This window comes from Rhea americana, unplaced genomic scaffold (assembly GCF_003343005.1).
Source record: "Rhea americana isolate MKP2758 unplaced genomic scaffold, rheAme1 scaffold_160, whole genome shotgun sequence".
Classification (NCBI taxonomy): domain Eukaryota; kingdom Metazoa; phylum Chordata; class Aves; order Rheiformes; family Rheidae; genus Rhea; species Rhea americana.
This window is the reverse complement of record NW_028185706.1, coordinates 1,540,190-1,560,423: the sequence shown is the minus strand read 5'-3', so window position 1 is coordinate 1,560,423 and position 20,234 is coordinate 1,540,190. Positions and strand designations below refer to the sequence as shown.

Here is a 20,234-nt window from a genome sequence, read left to right as displayed (position 1 = left end):
AGAGTTTAGYAGGGAGATGAGACATACTGTGGTGGTCAGGTGCAGGGCTCAGCCAGACACATGTACAGACCAGCAGCCTGCTTACGCAAAATTGGGCCATTTAATTCCCACCCCTCCTTTTCCTGTGTTTGTTTCACCTGARCCACTTTGACTTTTCTCTTTCCCCATCTTTGACCTTTCCGCTAAATATCTTACGATGTTTTACATGTTCCTACAATACTGAAAGCATCCCACAGTAAGTTTTACACAGTCCCTCAGTCCCACTCAGACATCCCACAAGAAGTTTTCTCTTTCCTTAGACTCATTCTGATAACCCACAATAATTCTGTTTTAGTCTTATCAGTTCCAAAGTTTCTGTTGAACTTCAAGGTTACAGACAGTGGTTCCTGTAATTGGCCCATTGATCAATGTCTTAGGAGTTCTAGTCTTTGTTACTGTCCTTCTTATCTGCTGTGTGTTAGGTTTGTGTGTCTGTGTGTTTAATTTATTACCTCTCCTGTTCCTTGCCTTGTCTTTTATGTTGAATAGCTGTTGGATATCCTTACAGTCACAGAGATGTAACTACTTGTGTGAGCATAGGTTTGTGAGAGGTGCTGGGTTACACCTCTTGGTTCAGAAACCCATCATAGCCCAGGGTGCATCTCTGCAAGTCTCTGCTGCTTAAGATTGGAAGGGGCTGCGAGTACTGTATGAAGTCTCTGCTGTTGCTCTGAATTCTAGGATAGTTGTCTGTCAGTAATGTTCAGGACAGTGTTTTGAATTCTTTATGGTAACAACTGTGGCTCACAATCTTTTTGTCTTTGTCTTACCATTGATTGGGGTTTTTTTCATCACAAATGGAGAATGAAGGGCTGTTTTAACCATATGCTGCTCACAATGAGAGTGCCTGAACATAAGTTCTAAGATTTTGAGTAAATGTAGAATTTGCACTGTAATACAGTATTTTCATCTCTTGCAAATGTTTGGATAGATTAAGTGTAACATAGAGGATGGTAAGCCATCTGGGAAGTGAAGTTGTTGGTGTGGGCACTTCTTCTCTTCGTATGTCACCCTGGGCTAGGCAGGAAAGGAGCAGTCAGCATCAGAAAGCTGTGAGGGAGAGGTCTTGGTCTCTCTGATGTTGCCTTCTAGCTATTTATAGTACTTCTGACTTTCCTTTATTGGTAGGGAAGTTCATGTTAGAAATATGTGAAAGAACAAGTTTCTTCATTATTTCTTTGTAAGTTCCTTGCTATGGCTTCCGTAATTTATTTTTATTTTTGGATGCAAAATCTGCATCAGTGGTTTGTTTCAGTTCTTGCTTTTGTTACCACAGGAACGTATACCAGATTGTGGAAAATGAGGTAAGTATTTGTATTTACTGTAATCTATAACAGGATTTAAATTCTGTTTTTCATATAGCTTTTATGTATCTTATGTATTTCAAAGTTCTATGACTTTATAGGATGCATATTTGTAGGTTTGGTTATGATAAACATGAATAATCCAAAGTATATCAAAAAGGTGAAATCAAAGCAGTCACATGCTTTGATTACTCAGTAGCTCTCTTTGTATTAAAAAAAAATGTTTTTTTTCTCTATTGAGGTGAATCAAGCCCAACTCGTCGAGAAGCAGTGAAAAAGAAGACTGCAGAATACCTTATGCGTGCTGAAAAAATTTCCAGTCTCTACCATAAACCAGAAGATGCATCCATTTCTATGGTAGGTGTTATTTTTTTTTGCCTGAACCAGAATTTGATATATTTAAATTTTCCTGTCTTTTAATAGACCATGTTCAAGCTTGGTGTTTAAWAAACAGGTAGAATTCTTTCTTACAGGAGCCCTGAACTGTATTTTGATATTACACTTCTATTAAGTTGCTAGTTGGTTTCATTTCATAGCATTTCATAGTATTATGAAGAGTGCTTGATTTAGTCTAGGTCTGGGTTTTTAGCATGCTTTCCTTCTACTGTGTAGTTGATGTTATAAACATTTTTAGTAATGCTAAAGAATTGAGAATTAGAACAAAAACTCCCACTAGAACGTAACATTTCTTTTGACTTCCCCGTGTGAATATTACTTGATCTTGCAGGGAGCAGAAGGGCTCTTGGTTTCTTTAGTCTAGTGGATAATGGTGTATCAGAACTGAGTGAAACTTGCTTGGGGTTGGGGATGGGGAGGGATCAAGTTATCACTAAGTAAATGCTTAATCGAGCAAAGGGTCTTCCTGATCCCTTCATATATATCTATCTTGTTTGTGTTTGAGTCATCGGCACCTTCTTGATTTTTGAGGAGTTTCAGAAGCAATCCCCACCTTCTTAAGCAGCAACATCCTTATCTTTACTTGTACAAAAGACAAACAAAGCTTCTTCCAAGGTACCCTCAATAAATTACCTCATTGCCCTTCCTCATGCAGCTCCTTTGGGACTTATCTTTTCTTTGGATTTTTACTGCAGTCTTGCTAAACTGTCTGTGATTGTCAGTGACTGCTCTCTTGTAGTAAATATAAAAGTTCCCAACTTTCTGACTGCCTATATTTTTACCAGCTAACAACAAAAAGGGCTGAAGATTATTGCTCCTTATTTTATGCAGATATAAGAGTGCTTTAAAGCGTTCTCTGTTGATAAAATGCRAAGCCTTATAAAATCCAATTATCTAATAAGTAAATTAAAAAAGCAAAATCACTGGTTTTAAAGGGTAACTTTTTCTATGATGATAGCCCACAAGCACATTTTTGAGGATATTCCAAATAAGATATATTTTGTGAGACTTGGATTCTTGCTGTTGCTRTGAGTTGTGCTTTGAACAATGCAATACTTTGGACTGATATGGACTCCTACTAGGTAGCCTTTCTGTGGGTCAAGCATCCCTGAAAATGGGGAATAATCTGTATTGAATGAAAACCTTTGTATATTTGGAAACCACAGAACAAGAAAAAACCCTGAAAAAACTATTTTTACTTTTTTAGACATTTAAAAACTAATTGTGGTTGAGAAGGAGGAAGAAATAGGTTGTATTTCTGTATGTGAATTTGAGAGGTGATATTTCTTCTCTTAGGCTGTACTGAATGTGGCAAGTGCCTTCTTTGCAGACTGAAGGGAAAGCAGATTAATCAGGATGAGACACCCCCACCCACAAAATGGTGAGAATAAAAGACCATTGTCCTGTATAGAAACCCAAAATTAACAAGTTAGAGTAAATTTCGGCTTGCACAAGCAAAATCTTGCCCTTGGTTTAATCTTCTTATAACAAAAGGTTAGATTTAGCTCAGTTGGTTAGAGCGTGGGGCTAATACCAAGGTTGTGGGTTTGATCCCCGTATGGGCCACTCGTTTGAGGGCTGGACTAGATTATCTCCAGAGGTCCCTTCCAACCTTACCAATTCTATGATTCTAAAAAAAAAAAAAGCAGTTTCTACCATCTGGCTTGTTTTTACCAAATTTGTTCATGTATTTTAATTCCTTTCTTCTTTTTTTTTAATTTGCTGCTCTTTGTGACATAGAAACTTGACTTTTATCTTAGAGTTCTGGAATTTGCTGGCATCGGGGACAGATGGCTCTGATGGGTCATAATGGCTGTGATGGGGACCAATTGTCTCTGAGCTGATACCTGAAAATGAGTAAGAAGAGGGGCTTTTCTGTCAGAGTTACTGTAAGCTTAGTGATAGGAACCATCAAGAATTGACCTGCTCTGTGCTTTGGCTTTCAGGAAAGGAAAGTGTCTTCAGGAAAGTGAGGAATGTGACTCGGTCTGCATAGCGGTTGCTGATCAGACCTAAGTTGTTACACCTTAATTACTGCTCATCCTCTTTATTCCCCAAGTTAGTTTATCTTGGAGTTTGTGTGAATTAAACTAGCCTGTGTAGACAAAACTAAGCACACTGAAATAACTTTCATCTACACAGTGTGATTCTTGGAAGATATTCACTAGTGGAATCATACAAATATTTTRTGTGATCCTCCAAAAGAAGTTAAGTCTGTAGGGTACAAGATTAGTGTGTATGCATTTTTGCACCTTCACTTTGTATTAGCTTGGGGTTTTTCAAGCTGCCATTTACATGACTTTGGTCATGTTGGGGTAAGGCTRATCTATTACCACTAACACCCCTTACTACTGTAGGTCATGCTGACTGGTACATTTTTTTGTTCAAATGCTGGTGCTTGGCCAGGATATGTATGTACGTGTGTGTTTAAATAACTGTAAAATGCCTTCTTTGCCACTTGGATCTGTAAAGAGGYTTCCCATTTCTCCTTCCATACGGTTTTTGAGAAGAACCACTGCATTAGTACGCATATGAAGCTTTTACCAAAAGTATATGGCCAAGTGTTGTTACACCTCATAATTCAGCACAGTTGGAGCCATACAACTGAATTTGGTTTATGAGAAAGTAAAGGATAAATACTGTGACCTCGCAGTGCCAGTGCCTGTATTATTATAGACACAGTATGGCTTTGTGGTGGGGAGCATGGTTCATTGCAGGGAATTTAATGAGCAGTGAGGGTGCTCAGATTGACTGGACCTTGGAGGATGAGGCCAGATCAGTAAGCAAGAATGGATTCTCAAGGCCAGAGTGTTCTCGTTTGCCACTTAAACACCATGTGACAGTAAAGGAAGGCAGGTTATGTCAGGGACTATGGCAGAGGGAAGTGAACTGTTCTGTCACTGGCAGCAATGCCAGACCGTGGCTGTTTGGAAGACCAGAGAACTGCTTACAATTTCCTTGGAGGCACAGGCCTGGCCTTTCAAACTGGGAAGCAGGATTTCTTTGATGCCCTGGAAACCAAACAAAGAACAATAATACTTTGTTACTTTTCTTGCCTTCAGCAAGAAGCTAACAGTGTAGCCCTCAAGGATAGCATCCTTAGCAACTGCCTTACTGCTGGCAAGTCTGAGTGATGAAGGGAGAARTAAAAGAGGATGTATTTGAAAAACTCTTGGCACTGTTAAAATAAAATAAAAAAGGTTGTGGGCAGAGAGCTTCAGGATGGAGCAAGGTTTTCTTAAGGCTGAGAAGAAGCACAGGGAACTGACGCAACTGTGCCTGACCATGAACTGAGAACTCACTTGACAGGGTCTTGTAAACATCAAGAAAAGCTTTGTTGTGACGCATAGGAGTAGGAGATGTGGAGGCAGCTTCTGGAGATTGTAAACAGAGATGCAGTCCTTTTGGAAGAACAAGCTGCAACAAACACTGTCCTCCTCTGGTATGGCACGACAGTCTCAAGGGCCTTCTTTACAGCAAACCCTTGAGAAAGCTGCGTAACAGCGGTAGCAGGCCATTTTGCAGTTACTCAAGCTGTATTTTCTCTTGTGACCCTTAATGARTAGCAGTTCTTGGGAGCTACCTCCAAGCCTAAGTGGGAGCTTACTGCAACAGCCTTGAATGATATAGGATGGACCACAGGAAGGCTGCAGTCTTACTCAGCTGTTGGCTGCAAGGCCCAGCACAGATATACATACGGGGTATAGGTGCTTTTAACTTTGTTGGTATTTTTATAATGCTTATCAGTTTCACTCTTTGGAACTATTTCTGGTTGCATTTATGCCTGATTTCTTGTATTCAGAATTACCTCATTTTGCACTGTTATAAAATCTGTTGTCTTTTAAAATGACAATTATTTTCAATTTTCARAGCAGGTTAGTAGTAAAAGTCACATGCAAGCCTGATGCCCAAGCAGCAAAAGCACAATCTTTGCCTCTTGTAATTTTCATAAAATATACTTCCTAAAATTCTCMTTGAGAAAATTACTTAAAGCTTAAAGAAAATACATTGCTGTTGTCCTGTGAGATATGAATTCAACATAAAATAGAAATTCAGTCTCAAAGCTTCCCAGATCATTTCCTGCATTCCTACCTGATTCTGGTTCCACATGTGCATGACCCCAGTTGTATCCCAGCTTCAGGTTAGGCATAGTGGTTCATCTTGCCAGATGATGTTAATAGGAGAGGCTCTTCCACTTGGTTGGTTGGTGGTCTAAATCTTTCTGCTCTTGTAACTGCTGGCACCGATGCTAAAGCTGAGGCAAGAGCTATTGCCGTATTTCACTACATATCTTGCAAAAATAGAACTTTCAGAAGGCAAGTGGTGGCCACAAGCTGCTGCGTCTTTGCAGTGAGCAGTATCACAATCAGCATCATCCTTTCCCATTTGAAGTTAGCCCAGGCTGGAGAAGAAGAGATGGTGGGAAAGGAACTGCAGGAATTGGTGACACTGATCCCAAGTCAGATAATTTCCAGCTGCGCATCTCAGAGTGTAACCTGGGACTACTTCCACAATATACAGGGCCCCGCAGTGGGACAGAAGATGCCTGGGATACTGGAGCAGCATACTGAGAATGTGGACAGGTTGCTGAATACCTTCTGCAGGCAGAGGTAGTCTGCTGCTTTCTGTAGAATGTAAAGRTCTTAGTTCTAAAAGCAAATTAAGCTTTTGACTTTTGGTTACCCTCCTTCCTATTTGCTTTTCTGTTCCTCTAGTTTTTACAAGAGAGAACTGTTATGTAGTTATTTTTCTTATTACTGGCTAAATGCTGAGCTTAAGTTTTTGCTCTGTTCAGAGAAGCAGACGGCTTCATATAGTGCTTAATTGCTATAGTTCTGGGAATTGGGTATTTAGAATTTGCTTCCGGCTTGCTTCACAACAGAATGTCATGCCTCTCCATCACTGGGCTCAACTGTTAGACTTTGCAACAGTGAAACCAAAGTACTTTAAAGAGTATAAAATAACCTGAAACTGATAAAAATGGAGACGCTATGGGAGCTGTGGAGCTGTGGATGTGTTTGTTAATCGCTTTAAGGTAAGAAGTGACTGTGTAGAATGTATATATGAAAAAACAGTCTGTATACACAGTATTACTGACTGTGCCATCACTGGTAATATTGTAGAGAAGGACTCAAAAATATGTACTGTTTTATTTCTGGCTCTTCAGACATGATGGGTGCAGAAGTCTKATTCTATAGCATCATTGGAAAACTGTTAACTTCTGTAGAGATTTATCAAATTAACTCATAGTTTAAATGTTATGAATAAGAGAAGATCTTAACAGCGTAATTATTGAGGAATGGTCGTTAAAAGTAATAGCGTGTAGATAGAAGTGGAAATCTTTTATAGTGGTCTAGAGGATTTGGAAAAATTCTTTAATTAAAAGTATTCCTTTGAATACTTTTGAAATCTTGTCATGAGTAAACTGTGCACTACTCTCTGTTTCAAAGCAAATATTTTGCTATTGCAGATAAATTGCACACAGTTAAAATACAATCCAGCAAAAGAGCTCCACATTGACCCTGCAACAGCTCCCTAGAATGTGGAACCTGAATTAGATTTGGAGCAATAGCTTCATATACATTTTTTCCCTTCATATGAATACCTTTTCTTTTAACTGCTGACAGCATTCTTGCTCTGCATCATTTAGTGACAAAACCCAGATGGTAAGGTGTAAGACAGAAATAGATGAATGAAGATAAATAATAAATTCTTTGAAAGATAGGGTCCAGTAGGTGAACACAAAAGAAAAGCACACTTTTCTGAATGCTTCTTGAACATGTATTTTTGAGCTTTTCTGTTGAACTTTACTGGCAATGCTAAAATAAAAACTGATTTTGGGGAAGAATTTGTGTGAAGAAAAGGTGGAGTGGGACCAGGGGTGGGGAGTGTTTCAGGAAGGTGTTCTGGATATTGAGGACAGCACAGTAAAGGTGTTGGAGGGAAAAGGGGAGCAAAAAGAATACCTAGTTTAGGATACTCATTTTTYTTTCTGAGAATTTCTGATCATAAGTGAAAATTTCTTGTTTTTCCCTGATGCTTAAGCATTTCATCCCAACTGTTTAACTGCATCATTTCATCCCAACTGCATAACTGTTTACCAGCAAGTTTTCTTTGTGCGATATTTGAGTATTGTCTCAAGATGCTGACAAATCGGGTAACCAGCTTTTGCCTCTTAGGAACCTGAGAATCAAGGAGTTTCACCTTCACTTTCTTTACCTTTGTGCAGTAGAATTGGGCTTGGAGCAGCCGGGTTGTATTTAAAAAGAGTTTGGCATTCAACGCCTTTGCAAATTAAGTTACCATATTTGCGAGGAAGAGATTCAGATCTGTGGCTCTGGTAGAAGTTGCATGTAGAAATTTTGGAGAAGGATCTAAAGAATTCTCTTAGTTTGCAACTGGAAACTTCTGAAAATGGTTATTAAAGTGCCAGAGTTATATGTGATGCTTAAGAGGTAAATCTTTATCCTGGAAGACTTCCAGTTGAAATATTGTTCCCTCTTYTGACATGCAAGCTTTGCGTTTATCCTGAGAAATTACAGCATGGACAAAAATTCACGCTTGTTAACTACTTGAGTAGTCAACACTTGTAACTTCTCTTGCTATGGTGTTAATTTCTAGATTAATAATATATTGCTGTCTTTTTCTTAGGCAGTTTTGAGAATCATTTGTGTTGTGCACCTTGTTATTAAAAAGATTTTCTAGAGCTCACCAGAGAACAAGACAGCCCTGTTTATAATTCTGTATTTTATATTCTTCTAACTTAAAAAGATTCTAATTTGTTTTTTTTTCTCTTCAGTGATCTTTGAATTATTTTATATCCAGAATACCTATAAAGCTTTGATTGATTATTAGGATGGGATGAGAATTCAGCAATTGATTGCCAAGTTCCATTAAGCATAGAAAGTATATAAACTAATTGTATTTTCTTTTTAAAATTTTTGTTTTGAGTGTTGTCTTGATTTTATTTACTTGCAGGTTGCTTTTTTCTTCCACTAAGGACAAACAGAAAACTTCTCCTTTCATCTTCACTCTCTCTGATTTATGATAAATTTAGTTTTCTTCGGCCTGGCATTTGCTTCAGCAGGCAGTCTTCCTTCAAGTACCACCCTGATTGATGTATAATCTTTGATATCTTCCATTAGCCTCCAGGATCACTAAGTTCAAGGCTCTCTTGGAACCTAAGGAGCCCTGCCGAGGAACTGAAGGCCTTCAGAGTCCTTGGGGTGATTGACAAGGTAATTCTTCAGTGTCTCTTCAAGAGTTCAGTCATAAATCGACTGCATGCTGACATTTTGTCTTTGAAGCTCTGGATCTTAAGGATATGAAACAAAAGGGGAAAATGACTCAAATGCATCTGCACTTTAAAATAACAAAAGTAGAAGAAAAAAGGCTTTTATCTAAGCAATTCATGTAAGGTCATGCAAAATATATTTGAGCTAAAAGATAAGGTACATGTTTGGTGGCATTCAATAAGATGAGGCCTATTTTTTGAAAATGAAGTCATGGTTATGGTGTTGGGGTAAGGACGAACTGATATGTTTTCAGTTGAATAAACTGGTGGATATTTGAAAGGTAGAAGGGTAAAAATTTTTACTTTTGAACTATCACTTGAAATGGGGGAGGGAGGACTATTTGTTCTCCTTGATTGAAATCTGCAGCCAAGACAGAGATCCTACAGTAAAGGCAAGCTTATTTTTGACTCATGCAAATAATGTCTGCCAAAATCCCAGGGTAATATCAGTCTGTAAACAGTAAAGGACCAAACAGACTTTTTGCAAGCCTAATTAAGAGACTGGAAGTATTGTTGCATTGGTTTGATAATGCTGATTAATTATCACCTTACCAAATACTTTTAATTTGATATGTTATTCTGCTACTTGGTAGTCTTACACACACTGTAAAGACTCAGTTCCTTTTTGCCATGCAATTCCCCTTGTGTCTTTTGACAGTTCCTCGTGTTATCCCTGACTTGAGCATAGTTGATGTCAGGTCAACCGATTGCTGTGTAGCTTGCCTCAGAAAAACTGTGGCTGGTCTCTTAACTCTGTATTTCTCCCTTTCTTTTTTTTTTGTTAGGCTGCACCTAGCTGTGGGACTGTTTTTTGTTTTTCTTTATCTGTTTCTTTTTGTAGTTATGTTCATAAGTTGATAACTTCTCCTCAGAAGGCAGTGTATATTAACTATTGTAGTTGTTTTTATTGCACATAAAGATTTCTCAGCTCTGACTTCATATTCATTTATCTTCTTTCCTCTGTTGGAAATACGGAATTTAGCCAGTGTTTCCTCTGTATATTTATCAAAGAGCTAGGATTTAAAGAACACCTATCTGTTGGATTAGTAGCCACTAACTAGATGGCTGCAGTAGGCAAGGACTTTGTGAAATGGTCTGAGGATATGATGCTGCAGAACAAAGACAGGCCTATGCTGGTGTATTCTGCTCTTATATAAAAGTAATGAGCAGTGACTGGAGAAGGTGCTTGATCAGAATGAAGCTTTTGGAGTCCTTGGAGTTATCAGATCTCCTAGATTGTGCTAGCAAGTGCTAGCAAGCGTCCCAGATGCTGGCAGGATGTATCCAGGGCTTTGAAGCAGAGCTGGGAAGAATCAGGATTCTGGTGGTGATAGAAATACAAGGTCTTTGTGTTGGAGATGTGTATATGAGGAGTGTTTGGAGAGAATAGTCCTGTTCAGACAGCTGGTATGCTCATGTGTAAACAATATCCTAGGGGTCAGAGTTAATGTTTAATTACTGTATGAAAAAGGAGCAATATTCTTTCAGGCATCTTTGTACTCTGTGAACCTGCTTCCAGACTCCTTATTATATGTTTAATCTTACACTGACAGTGCACTCTTTTATCACGTGTTTTTAAGTGTTCATAATGTTGTGAAGCAAATARAAAGCTAATCTCGGTATAAGGCAGAATGTTCTGCGCATACTTTATGTGGTTTTGTAATATGTACACAAAATACTTGTGAATATGAAGCAAAAGGGTGCGCATATATCTGTGTGCCAGAGATGATGCGTCTCCCTTTGGTTTAAAACAGTCTTGCTTCCTTCCTCACCATCACTGCTTTTTGCCTCCTTCTGCACTTGCATATACCCTAAGGCCCAAATCATGGAGAAATCCAAAGAGATGTGTAGGTTTCTAAAGCAAGGACCCTGACTGGAGCCAAGTGTGTGACATAGTGTGTTCTTGGAAATGGATTCTGATTTCCAGGGCCAGCCTTGAAGACACAGTGCTTTTGGGCACAAGTCTGTAACTGATACTGTATCACACAGAATTTTGCCCCAAAATACTCTTCTCCTATTCTAACCCCAAGGAAGCTTCTTCATTTGCATCAGAAAATGGGGGAGTGGATAGARATGAACTGTTGGCATTTTGACTGCCCTCCTTCCTAGCTCTGTGCAAGATAGGCCTAAATGAACTTAATTAAGAAGGTAGTAAGGTAGTGGTGGTTGGTTTGCAGACTTGTTGTCCCACCGCTGCTGGAGAACCAGAGTGGTGCCKGCCTGTCACACTGCTGACTTGAGAAAAGCAGCTATTAACCTTCACTCCATCAAATGCTGAAGGGTTCAGTGCCTTCCCTTAGTGTAATGTCAGTCTTTGTTCTTTTGAAGCCACTTGAAGTAGTTTGAATGGGCTTACTTTTCACAGATAAAATGCTTGTTGCTTCCTGAAACTCTGGCTTTTTCAAACTGTTTTATGGTAGGCAAAATTATTAGACATTTAATTTTATCTTGGTTTATGCAGAGGTACCATCTTTCCCTCTCTGTCTGCTTTTCCATCTTCCTTGTCACCTGAACAACTTGCTGTGTTGACCCTTTTCTGATAAATCTGAGACAATTGGAGATCATAGCATTATAAAATTCCTAAAAATTTTGTGAAAATGTATAGAAGAGAGCCCATGTCAGTGCCTCTCCTCTCACCCTTCTGCTTCTGCTCTCAGGCAAAAAATTGTAGTATAAATCCAACTATTTTAATAGACCCAAGAGGACTCATATTTTGCTAGAGGAAACGAGGTTCCTGAAATTTGGCTGCTGCTGTGTTTGGTTGCTTCATTGTGCCAAAGGTTAACTAGATGGTGTTCACAGATATTTTGTGTATTTGTTATGGGAAGAGTCCTTCTGTGAATAGGTTTCTGAAAACAGAGGTTTAATCTAATTAAAAACATGTCTTTTGTCTTACAAATGCTATGGGCTCTAAGCTGTTGCTGATAGGCAAGTATAGTTCTTGTAAATGTTACCACAGGTACCATGTTGAAAATGGGCTAATATCTAAATATTTTAGCTACAGTTATCACCAATTAGGAACGATCAATTATTTTATCCGTTCATGGGCCTTAAAGTGTAAAACTTCTTTTTGGAATACCAAAGATTTTTGCTTTCAAAATTTGCCTAATTAAAAATCTGGGTTGCAGATACTACGCTGAGTTTCTGCCCTAGGCAAATCTTTCCTTTGAAGCTACAACTGGCCCCTGAAGAAACCACTTTGTTACGGTGCTGCTGGATACCTTAACAATGCTGTTTCAAACCCAATTTCTTATTCTTTAGAACCCTCTGTTATTTAGATTCATTCAATTTAAACATTCATCTTGAAAGCAGAGTGCATTAAGTAATAACTAAGCTTCTGTAACCACTGACGGCCTTTTATGTCTCTTCTGTCCCCTCCCCTGGTCCCCCAACAAGCCACATTGTCTGCGTTGGTGCTGGTGCCAGTGTGAGCAGAGTCTTCTGCAGATGTCGGCGCGTCGGAGCTTGTTGTTCAGTGTGCTGTTTGCTAAGCTTTATTATACAGTCTGAAACCGTACCAAATAAAATAATCTCGTCGGGGCCTTGCTAAAGTGGTTTGGGGGGTTTCTGAAGAGGATTCTAGAAGTAAATAACTTTTTTTATGAAGAACTGGAAGCAATTTTGTTAATCTTTATTACAGATTACTTTCTGTGGCTCTTGTGTTACCATGAGACGTCGTAACTCTGATGTTAATACCTTATGATGGATTGGCCTGAGAACTGTGAATAACACCCACATCAGTATTATTAATTGTTTAAAAAATGTSATTACTACTTGTCTACTTGAGGAGCAAAACTGCAAAAAAGCACCAGTATAAGGGATCTATGGAGTTAGTATGTGTAATCTGCAAGACCTGTCACTGAATTCAAACAGGTTATGGTAAGTTTTAATGGAGTTTAATCAGAGGGTAGGAGAAATAGGCTTTTCTAATGAAAGTGTGTGTGTTGTACATGAATATTTAATATTAATGGAGCTATATTTCCTCTCACCTGGCTTTTGGGTCCACACTGCTGGGCATTAGATCATTGTAAGGATTTGAATGAGCAGCTGTGTGCATTTAAGAGGTGTGGAGAAAAGGTAGCTGTAATAAACAGCGTGACTCGGTTCATTGGTGTTTCACTGAGACGTTTAGGAAGAAAAGCTAGCAGTGCACATATTATTCAGAATTAAACTGACTAGCCATTTTTCCTGATCCATATATAGTACACTGGAAAATAGTAGTGGCAAAATGGTTTAAAAAGATGAAATTGAATAATAATAATAGCTGTTAATAGGAAAAAATGAAACTTTTGGGAGCTTCTTTTCTACTTTGACAATCCTTTCATTTCCTGAGTGACTTCCTAAATCCTACAGGATCAAATCAATGACAGAATCATCAACAAAAATAATTGCTTGGGTCACTGCTTTTCATACTCCTACAGGATTATTTCTAGGATACAGTAAGATTTGAAGTCCTAAGAAACAAAGCTTGCTTGACTTTAAAACTAGTCTATCTTCCAAATAGGAGGAGTTCTTTCCCTTCTCCCCTCAAGTACCTCAAACACCTGCTGCTTGTCTTCCTAAATTCTTTCCATTTATTCTTTCCATTTGTCCATTTATACCAACTTGTATATTTGAGTGTTTTGATTCTCTAACCCTTAGTCTCTCTCTCTTTTTTTGTTTCTGCCCCCACTAAAATTTCGTTTGACTTCAGTGAATGTTTTGTTTCATCTGACACAAAACWTTCCTAAAACTGAATAAAATAGTAGGGGTCTTGCCTTTTTCTCTATGAAATAAAAATAAMATTATTGGATCTTCTGGGACAGGCTGAACTATATGTATATAATCTGGCTTCCAGAAGTAAATTGTTTATAGAGATATTTTCTTTTAAATGAAAATCAGATATGTTTGTCTTCTTAAATATTACTGAGTTGCTTAGTGCATAATCGATGCCAGGCAAATGCTCTATATGGCATACAGGCAAATGTATGTGATGCTGACTAGTATTTCATATTGTAAATTGTGTTCTCAGTTATAATCTACCAGATGCACCTTCTAGCTTAATACTTGTCATTTATTGTCTCTTTTTTAGTTTACTCTAAGAACGTAGGCTTTCCTCTCTGTTACAGACMAACTAAAAGTATTTAAAACCATGAATATGAATATATATTGCTTTCTTAGTATTTGCAGTATTTAAAGCTGCAGGTTTGTCTTTTAAGTACCCTATTACTGCAAGTCACAGAGTACACAAACCGTAAGTTCCTTAGAATAATGGTTTGAAAAAAGGAATAATTGCAAACTGAAGATAATTCATATTGCACAGGTACAAAGATAAGCAATAATCACATTTTTCATACATATTAGCCAAATGTAATATCTTTTTATAACAACAGAGGGAGACGAGGGAGAACCAGGATGGTATAATCTGAAAACTGACAAGAATAAATCTGCGTTAAATAGATCTTTTAATCCTAGTAGCCTTGACAGCCAGCACAGCTGAGGAGAGCAGGGAACTGTATGCGTGCTTTTACCTCCTCACCAGAACTGTCGCCTAAGCGCTGGCAGTCTGCCATGTGCAAGCCCCTGCTAAGGTTTTCTTGACGTTCCAAGTACCCTTTCTGGGATCAGGTGAGCAACTTCTCTCGTTCCTGGTTCTACATCACTATTCGTAACAGAGGATTTTCAAAACAGTGGTATAAATGCAAGGAAAAAATCATACATGATCATCTGATGCCTCTTTGTGTTTATAGGACTTTTCTGTTAGAGAATCTATCCTGTAATAACAGTGCATTTGATCAGAAGTTAAGGACCAACAGATGACCTACTGGTGACATTATTATATGATGGGTTTTCAGTGCAGAGCAGCAATTTACTGAGAAATTTGAGATAGTTTTAAAGGAATATTGCAACTGTGGCATCTCTTCAAAACCCTTCAGGTATCTGGTTCTGCAGTAAGAGATTTTATTCCATTTTACTTGATTAAGCTTGAGCTATTTTTTAACCTGTGTTAGTCAACTTAAAGCTACATTTTTGTAAGCAAACATGTTTTGATATATTTATTTTGATTAGTATTAAACCTTGCTCAAGTAAATAAAACAGCACAGATGTGTTCTGTGCCACGTCCTGAAAGTGCGGAATCTAGAAAAGCAGCAATATTAAATGGTGGGTGGGAAAGAAAAACAGAAAAGAAAGGGGCTAGGGAAAGCAAATGACTGCAGAGCATTGGAGGATTGTGTTTATATTAAAGCCATCTGTAAGAGAGCAGTGCATTTATAGCAGTTCTTAGTTCTTCCAGTAGTGTCCTCCATGACCTTGGTTGGGTGCTCTGTAGGGTGACTAATGGTTCACCATGTTCTTTTTTCCTGGTGACTTGCCTGTTGCCTGCCTCTGGGTTTGTGTTTCCCCTTATGCTGACTTTTGCAGTATTCCTTCACTCTCTTATCTCAGGGCTTTGATGCATATGTTCTGAAGGTGGCCACCGTGACTTTGGGTGGCAGCAGATGGTAAACCTTCAGGCTGCCACCGGCTATACTGGTGTTAAGTTGGAAACTTAACGTTTGATGAAGAATCAGTAGTGCATATGAAAGAGCTTTTACTGCAGAAACATCTTTTAATTAAAAAAAATTAGCATACTGAAACATTTGCTATTTTCTATGCATTTAAAGGATCCTAAAATTAACTGTTTTCTTAAAGCTAAACTATGGTTATTTACTAGTCAGGTTTTATTTTATTTTTCTCCAATTAATTGTACCTACTATACTGAATTGAATTGAATTTATTTTCCACTAAGCTGCTGAATATACTATAAATCAAATCTAAGAAGCTAATTTTTTAAAGCAGCTGCTGTCAGCATCAGAATTAACCCTTGACTTAGAAAAAAARAAAAGAAGGAAATCTTATTTTCCACCCCATTGGGTTATTGCTATACTCTACTTTGCTGAGACATCCCCATGCAGTGTTGTGTTCACCTGCGGTTTGGGATGTGGCTCAGGTGCTATATAAAACATCCATGGGATTTCTGTGCTGCTGAAGACACTTAYGTACATTATATTTATGGCAACTGCTATTTGTCTGTCAGTATTTTTGGCCAGTTGGAGATTGTCATCAACACACAAAAGAAGGGAAATGAGTAAGCAACAGTGTTACAAGTGCCAGCATAGTATGTAGACCTTGACTCTGTTTGTACATTAGTGTTACAAATAGGATTTTGCCTTGTCTCCTTTTGTGTCACAGTCTAGTTGCTTAGTACCTGGGAATGTCCTGCTGTGTGTTTTTCTCCCTTCCCTCTGAGATGGGATGCTGAATGTTACAGTTGACAGCTCATCGTTATGAGGTATTAAATACTACAAGTTACATGGTAGTCACCACAGAAACAGGTTCAACCTGCTTATGCAAGCCAGGAATAGGCTGGTTAATATAGGCGGCTTTGGAAGAGGACAGAATTAAGCAGAAGGGAACGTTCAGTGGAATTTTGTTTTGTTCAGTCGTGTCATCCTKGTGGAAGTTTGCCACTTTGTGTTTTAAAAAGAAACCCTACCAAAAAAATTACCAAAGAACATGCCTGCCCTCTCTTTTACAATGAGAGAGAAGTGTGAAGAATTGCAAACAGAAATGACCTGTTGGGACAATGGTACTATAAAGAATATGTCTGTGAAGTATGAGATAAGGAGAATAAGTAGGTATTTGCGCCAATGGCAGAGTTATGCTTGTGCACTTCTGCAGCAGCCTGGTAATGTATCCAAGAGCTACTCACCTATTCTGCTGTGTATGTGTGAAACTAAGTCAAGCAAATATACTTGTGGCAGTCTCTTTCCTTGTCTTATCCCTTCCTGAAATGTCAGTTTTCTGATTAGTAATTTATTCATTTGTATATTTAATTGGGTGGTTCTGGTTAAACCACATCTTCTGTAATTTGCATACAAGCTGCCTCTCATTGAAATGACTTTTGGTTTTAGAGGGCCTGTGTAATGTACCTGATCTGCCTGGGCCAAATGGAGTATCATGAGGAGTGTTTCTCAAGTTCATTTTATGATWCTCCTTCGGCTGCTTGGACCCCTTGTGAAGTAAACAGTCTTACAGAAAGGTAGATATTGAATCAGCAAAGAATTTCACATTAAATTAAATGGATCTATAGATTTCTTCAGAGCTGCATGCTGATCTAACCATTGGGAAAGTCAGAGAAAATTATTGAAAATAGGAGAAAGGTATGATGCTTGTTGGGAAGGAAGAAGAAAGAAGCTGTTTAGGATGACTGTTTAGTCTATCTAGGTAGTTARTCTGAAAGGCACAAGACTATTGTCTGTTGTTATTACCATTACAAAACTGTAGTTGCAACTTTAATTTTAATCTGGTAGTATAACAGATTAAGCTAGCCCTAAAGGGACCAGTTGTCAGCTTTATTCCTGTTAGTAGTAGTCATTCTATATGTCTTTCTATAGGGCGAAGACTCGGTAATCTGTTCTGTTACACCATATGCTAGTACAGCGCTGATAAGCAAGTGTGAAAAATGAAAGGGAGGAATACATTAATTGTATTTGTGCAATAAGGTATGCTATCAAAGGTAATTATTTCATGACAGTTTTAGTTATAGCAGTTGTTTTATCATGAAATAAAAGATGGCTTTAGCAGCCTTTTATTGAAAAGACAATTGTATCAAATTAGTACCAAATTAGATTTTTGCCTTTATAAAGGTGAGCAAACCCATGAGCAGTTTTTAAATTGGTGTCTTCTACTCTACAAATGAACGAATCCTGTTTGAGGGTTAAAGAAGCTATTATTCTGTCCTTTATGCTGACAGCTTCATTACTGATTGGCCTATTGTTGGTATGAAAAAAATGTTTTGCTCCTTATGATCTTTGTGCATGCAACTATAATATTAATACAGACCATGGAACTGTTCATTAAGAAACGACTTTAAATGAGGTTGATGTGTGTAAATCTGGAGAGATACAGATGTTAAATGCAGCCATTCCTTTTTGTATACAGCCGTATGGCTAATAATTTCCAAGTGGCTAAAGCTCTTGTTAGCAAGAGTGCTGGTGTGTTAAGAATGGCCCTATAAATAACTTGAAGAACCGAAGTTGAAGGTGCTTCTTTTAAAGACTATTGTTAACTAAACATTATTGCCAAACAGATGGAAAGCATTCACCAGCCTGATGTTTTTACGTCTAATTATATTATCGCCAGTCCTGTACGGCTCAGTTGAAGAGGTGTATCCAGAGGCCAATTTATAATCATTTAGCCAACACCTGTTTGGGAGATATTGACAGTCAAAGGGCACATTTAAAAAAAAATCACATATGTTCTTGTATTTATTGCCTCAATGTGAACAGTGTCTAGTTACAAACAAACTTGGGAAAAGAAGAAAGAAAGAGACTGTAAACATATAATCACTTCCTAACCATTTTTATCTTTAATTTTGCTTGTTTTAGCACCTCCTGTAAGGTGGCTTTTCATTTTTTTCTTGTACTTTTGGTTTTCTTTACTGTTTATTTTTTTAACTTTACACCTTTTGATAGCAAAAAAAATTCCTATTATAATACATTCAGCTAATTTCTATTGTTTCTGGAAGCCCCGTGTAAGGGCCCTGAAAAATTGTTTGGGAAACTCAGTGGCCTAGGGACATTTGTCCTTCCTTATTGTGCCCTTTGAAGCGGAAACTGTGTGTCATTCCTTTGTCAATAAATCTCAGTAATAGCAGCTTATGTTGATCTTTTTCCCCAAGAAGACATAAAATAGCTTTTAAAATTGTTTGCAACTCTAATAAAAAGCAAAAATGTTAAAATTTTTATATTCAAATGATCATGTTCAATATTGGTGTTCAGATATTTTATTCTGTAGGCATGGAGTGTGTATAACAGGGATTGAGCTGCTGATACCCTCTTTAGGTTCCCTGAACATCACAGATCCTTGTAGACTTTCTTGGAAAGACTTTGATACTGTCACTGTTTGCAAAAGGTCTTTAAAATTGGACAGAAAGGAAGCCGTTGAAATGGAGCAGTGTCACTTTTTCCGTTTTTTTCTTCGTGGATTCTCTTTGTGCTTAGTAGAGAGAGAAATGATTAAAAATCAGTACAGGTCTCTTCCTTTTCTTGAGGTGCTCAGAGAGCGACGGCAGCGATATGAATGCAGCCATTCCCAAGARCTCAGCTTGTGGCTGCATTGGGAAAGCCTATACAGTGCCGCAGTGAGACCTACCTGCCTGGCTGGGWCACCTGCATGTCTTCATCAGGCCTTGCAAAGGGCGCTGTGCCAGATGGCTGTCCCCCCATTCCCRTCGGGGAGAGCAGCTCAGTGTGCTGACCTGGTAGACATCATCCTTTAAGGGAGAGTAGGCATGGCTGCATTGATGCCCGACAGAGAAGAGAGGCACAGGAGAGTGTAACTGGGTTGTCCTCCTGCTGTTCCCTGATGCACCTAATACTGTGCTGCCACTGGCAAGTCGTTCCTGTGGGATAAATCTCTTTTTGTTGCTAGTTGTCTCAGCCTTCTAGGCTGAGTCATTGCATTGTACCCGTGGAGCTTGAAGTTGGGTAACCAACCTTCATGGCTGGCATTAGCAGCCCTTTAGGTGCTTGATTTTGCAGCCTAAATATTTTGGTGTAAATATGTGTGACTATTTATACTGGGAGTGTACAGTGTCTGTTTAAAATAAGCAGTGGGTGGGTACCCTTGTTCTTGTTGCTAGAGGAAGRCTGGTCTTGTGCATGTACTGGTTACGTGGCTTTCCTGCAGCTGGGACCTGTCAGGTGCATCTGTGAGCTCGGAGTTTGAAAGCAATTCAGTCCTGATGCGAAGGCAGAGAGCAGGAGAGTTCCAGCTCCCTAAAGATGTAGGTTCTYGAGTGGTGTATGTATAGGTACATATATGTATGAATATAGTTTGTTTTGTTTTCACCACCTAAATCAACAGAGCTTGCTAAGAGGCAAAACATTATTTAGTACCCTTGTCATCACTGTGCTGTGTTTAAAGTAAGTGCTTTCAGTAAGGTAATGCACTGTGTAACAGAGATGGTCTCTTCAGCTGCAGGTGTTCTCCTTTTTGCAGTGTTTTTTTTCCCCTTTACCTTAAATAGTTTACACCTGGACTTCCTTGCAGCCATTTCTGTTGTGGCTTATGGATGCAAAATAAAAAGGGCAGCTGACAAATGAGACAGCAGTGACTGTATGGTTGGTAGAAGAATGTATTTTCATGACCTGTGTGTGTATGGCTGGTTTTCAGGT

General features: G+C 38.5%; 1 protein-coding gene across 4 annotated transcripts in view; it reads left to right on the top strand.

The window, feature by feature from the left end:
• RPS6KC1 (ribosomal protein S6 kinase C1) overlaps window positions 1-20,234 on the top strand; it is an 87,149-nt gene that overhangs the window by 35,427 nt on the left and 31,488 nt on the right. For 3 of the 4 annotated variants that reach the window (XM_085300134.1, XM_085300137.1, XM_085300135.1), the window contains 2 exons: window positions 1,585-1,700; window positions 8,885-8,977. In XM_085300134.1, coding sequence (XP_085156260.1) covers window positions 1,585-1,700; window positions 8,885-8,977 — 209 coding nt within the window. The remainder of the gene's footprint in view (window positions 1-1,584; window positions 1,701-8,884; window positions 8,978-20,234) is intronic. The other variant, XM_085300136.1, reaches the window with a different exon arrangement.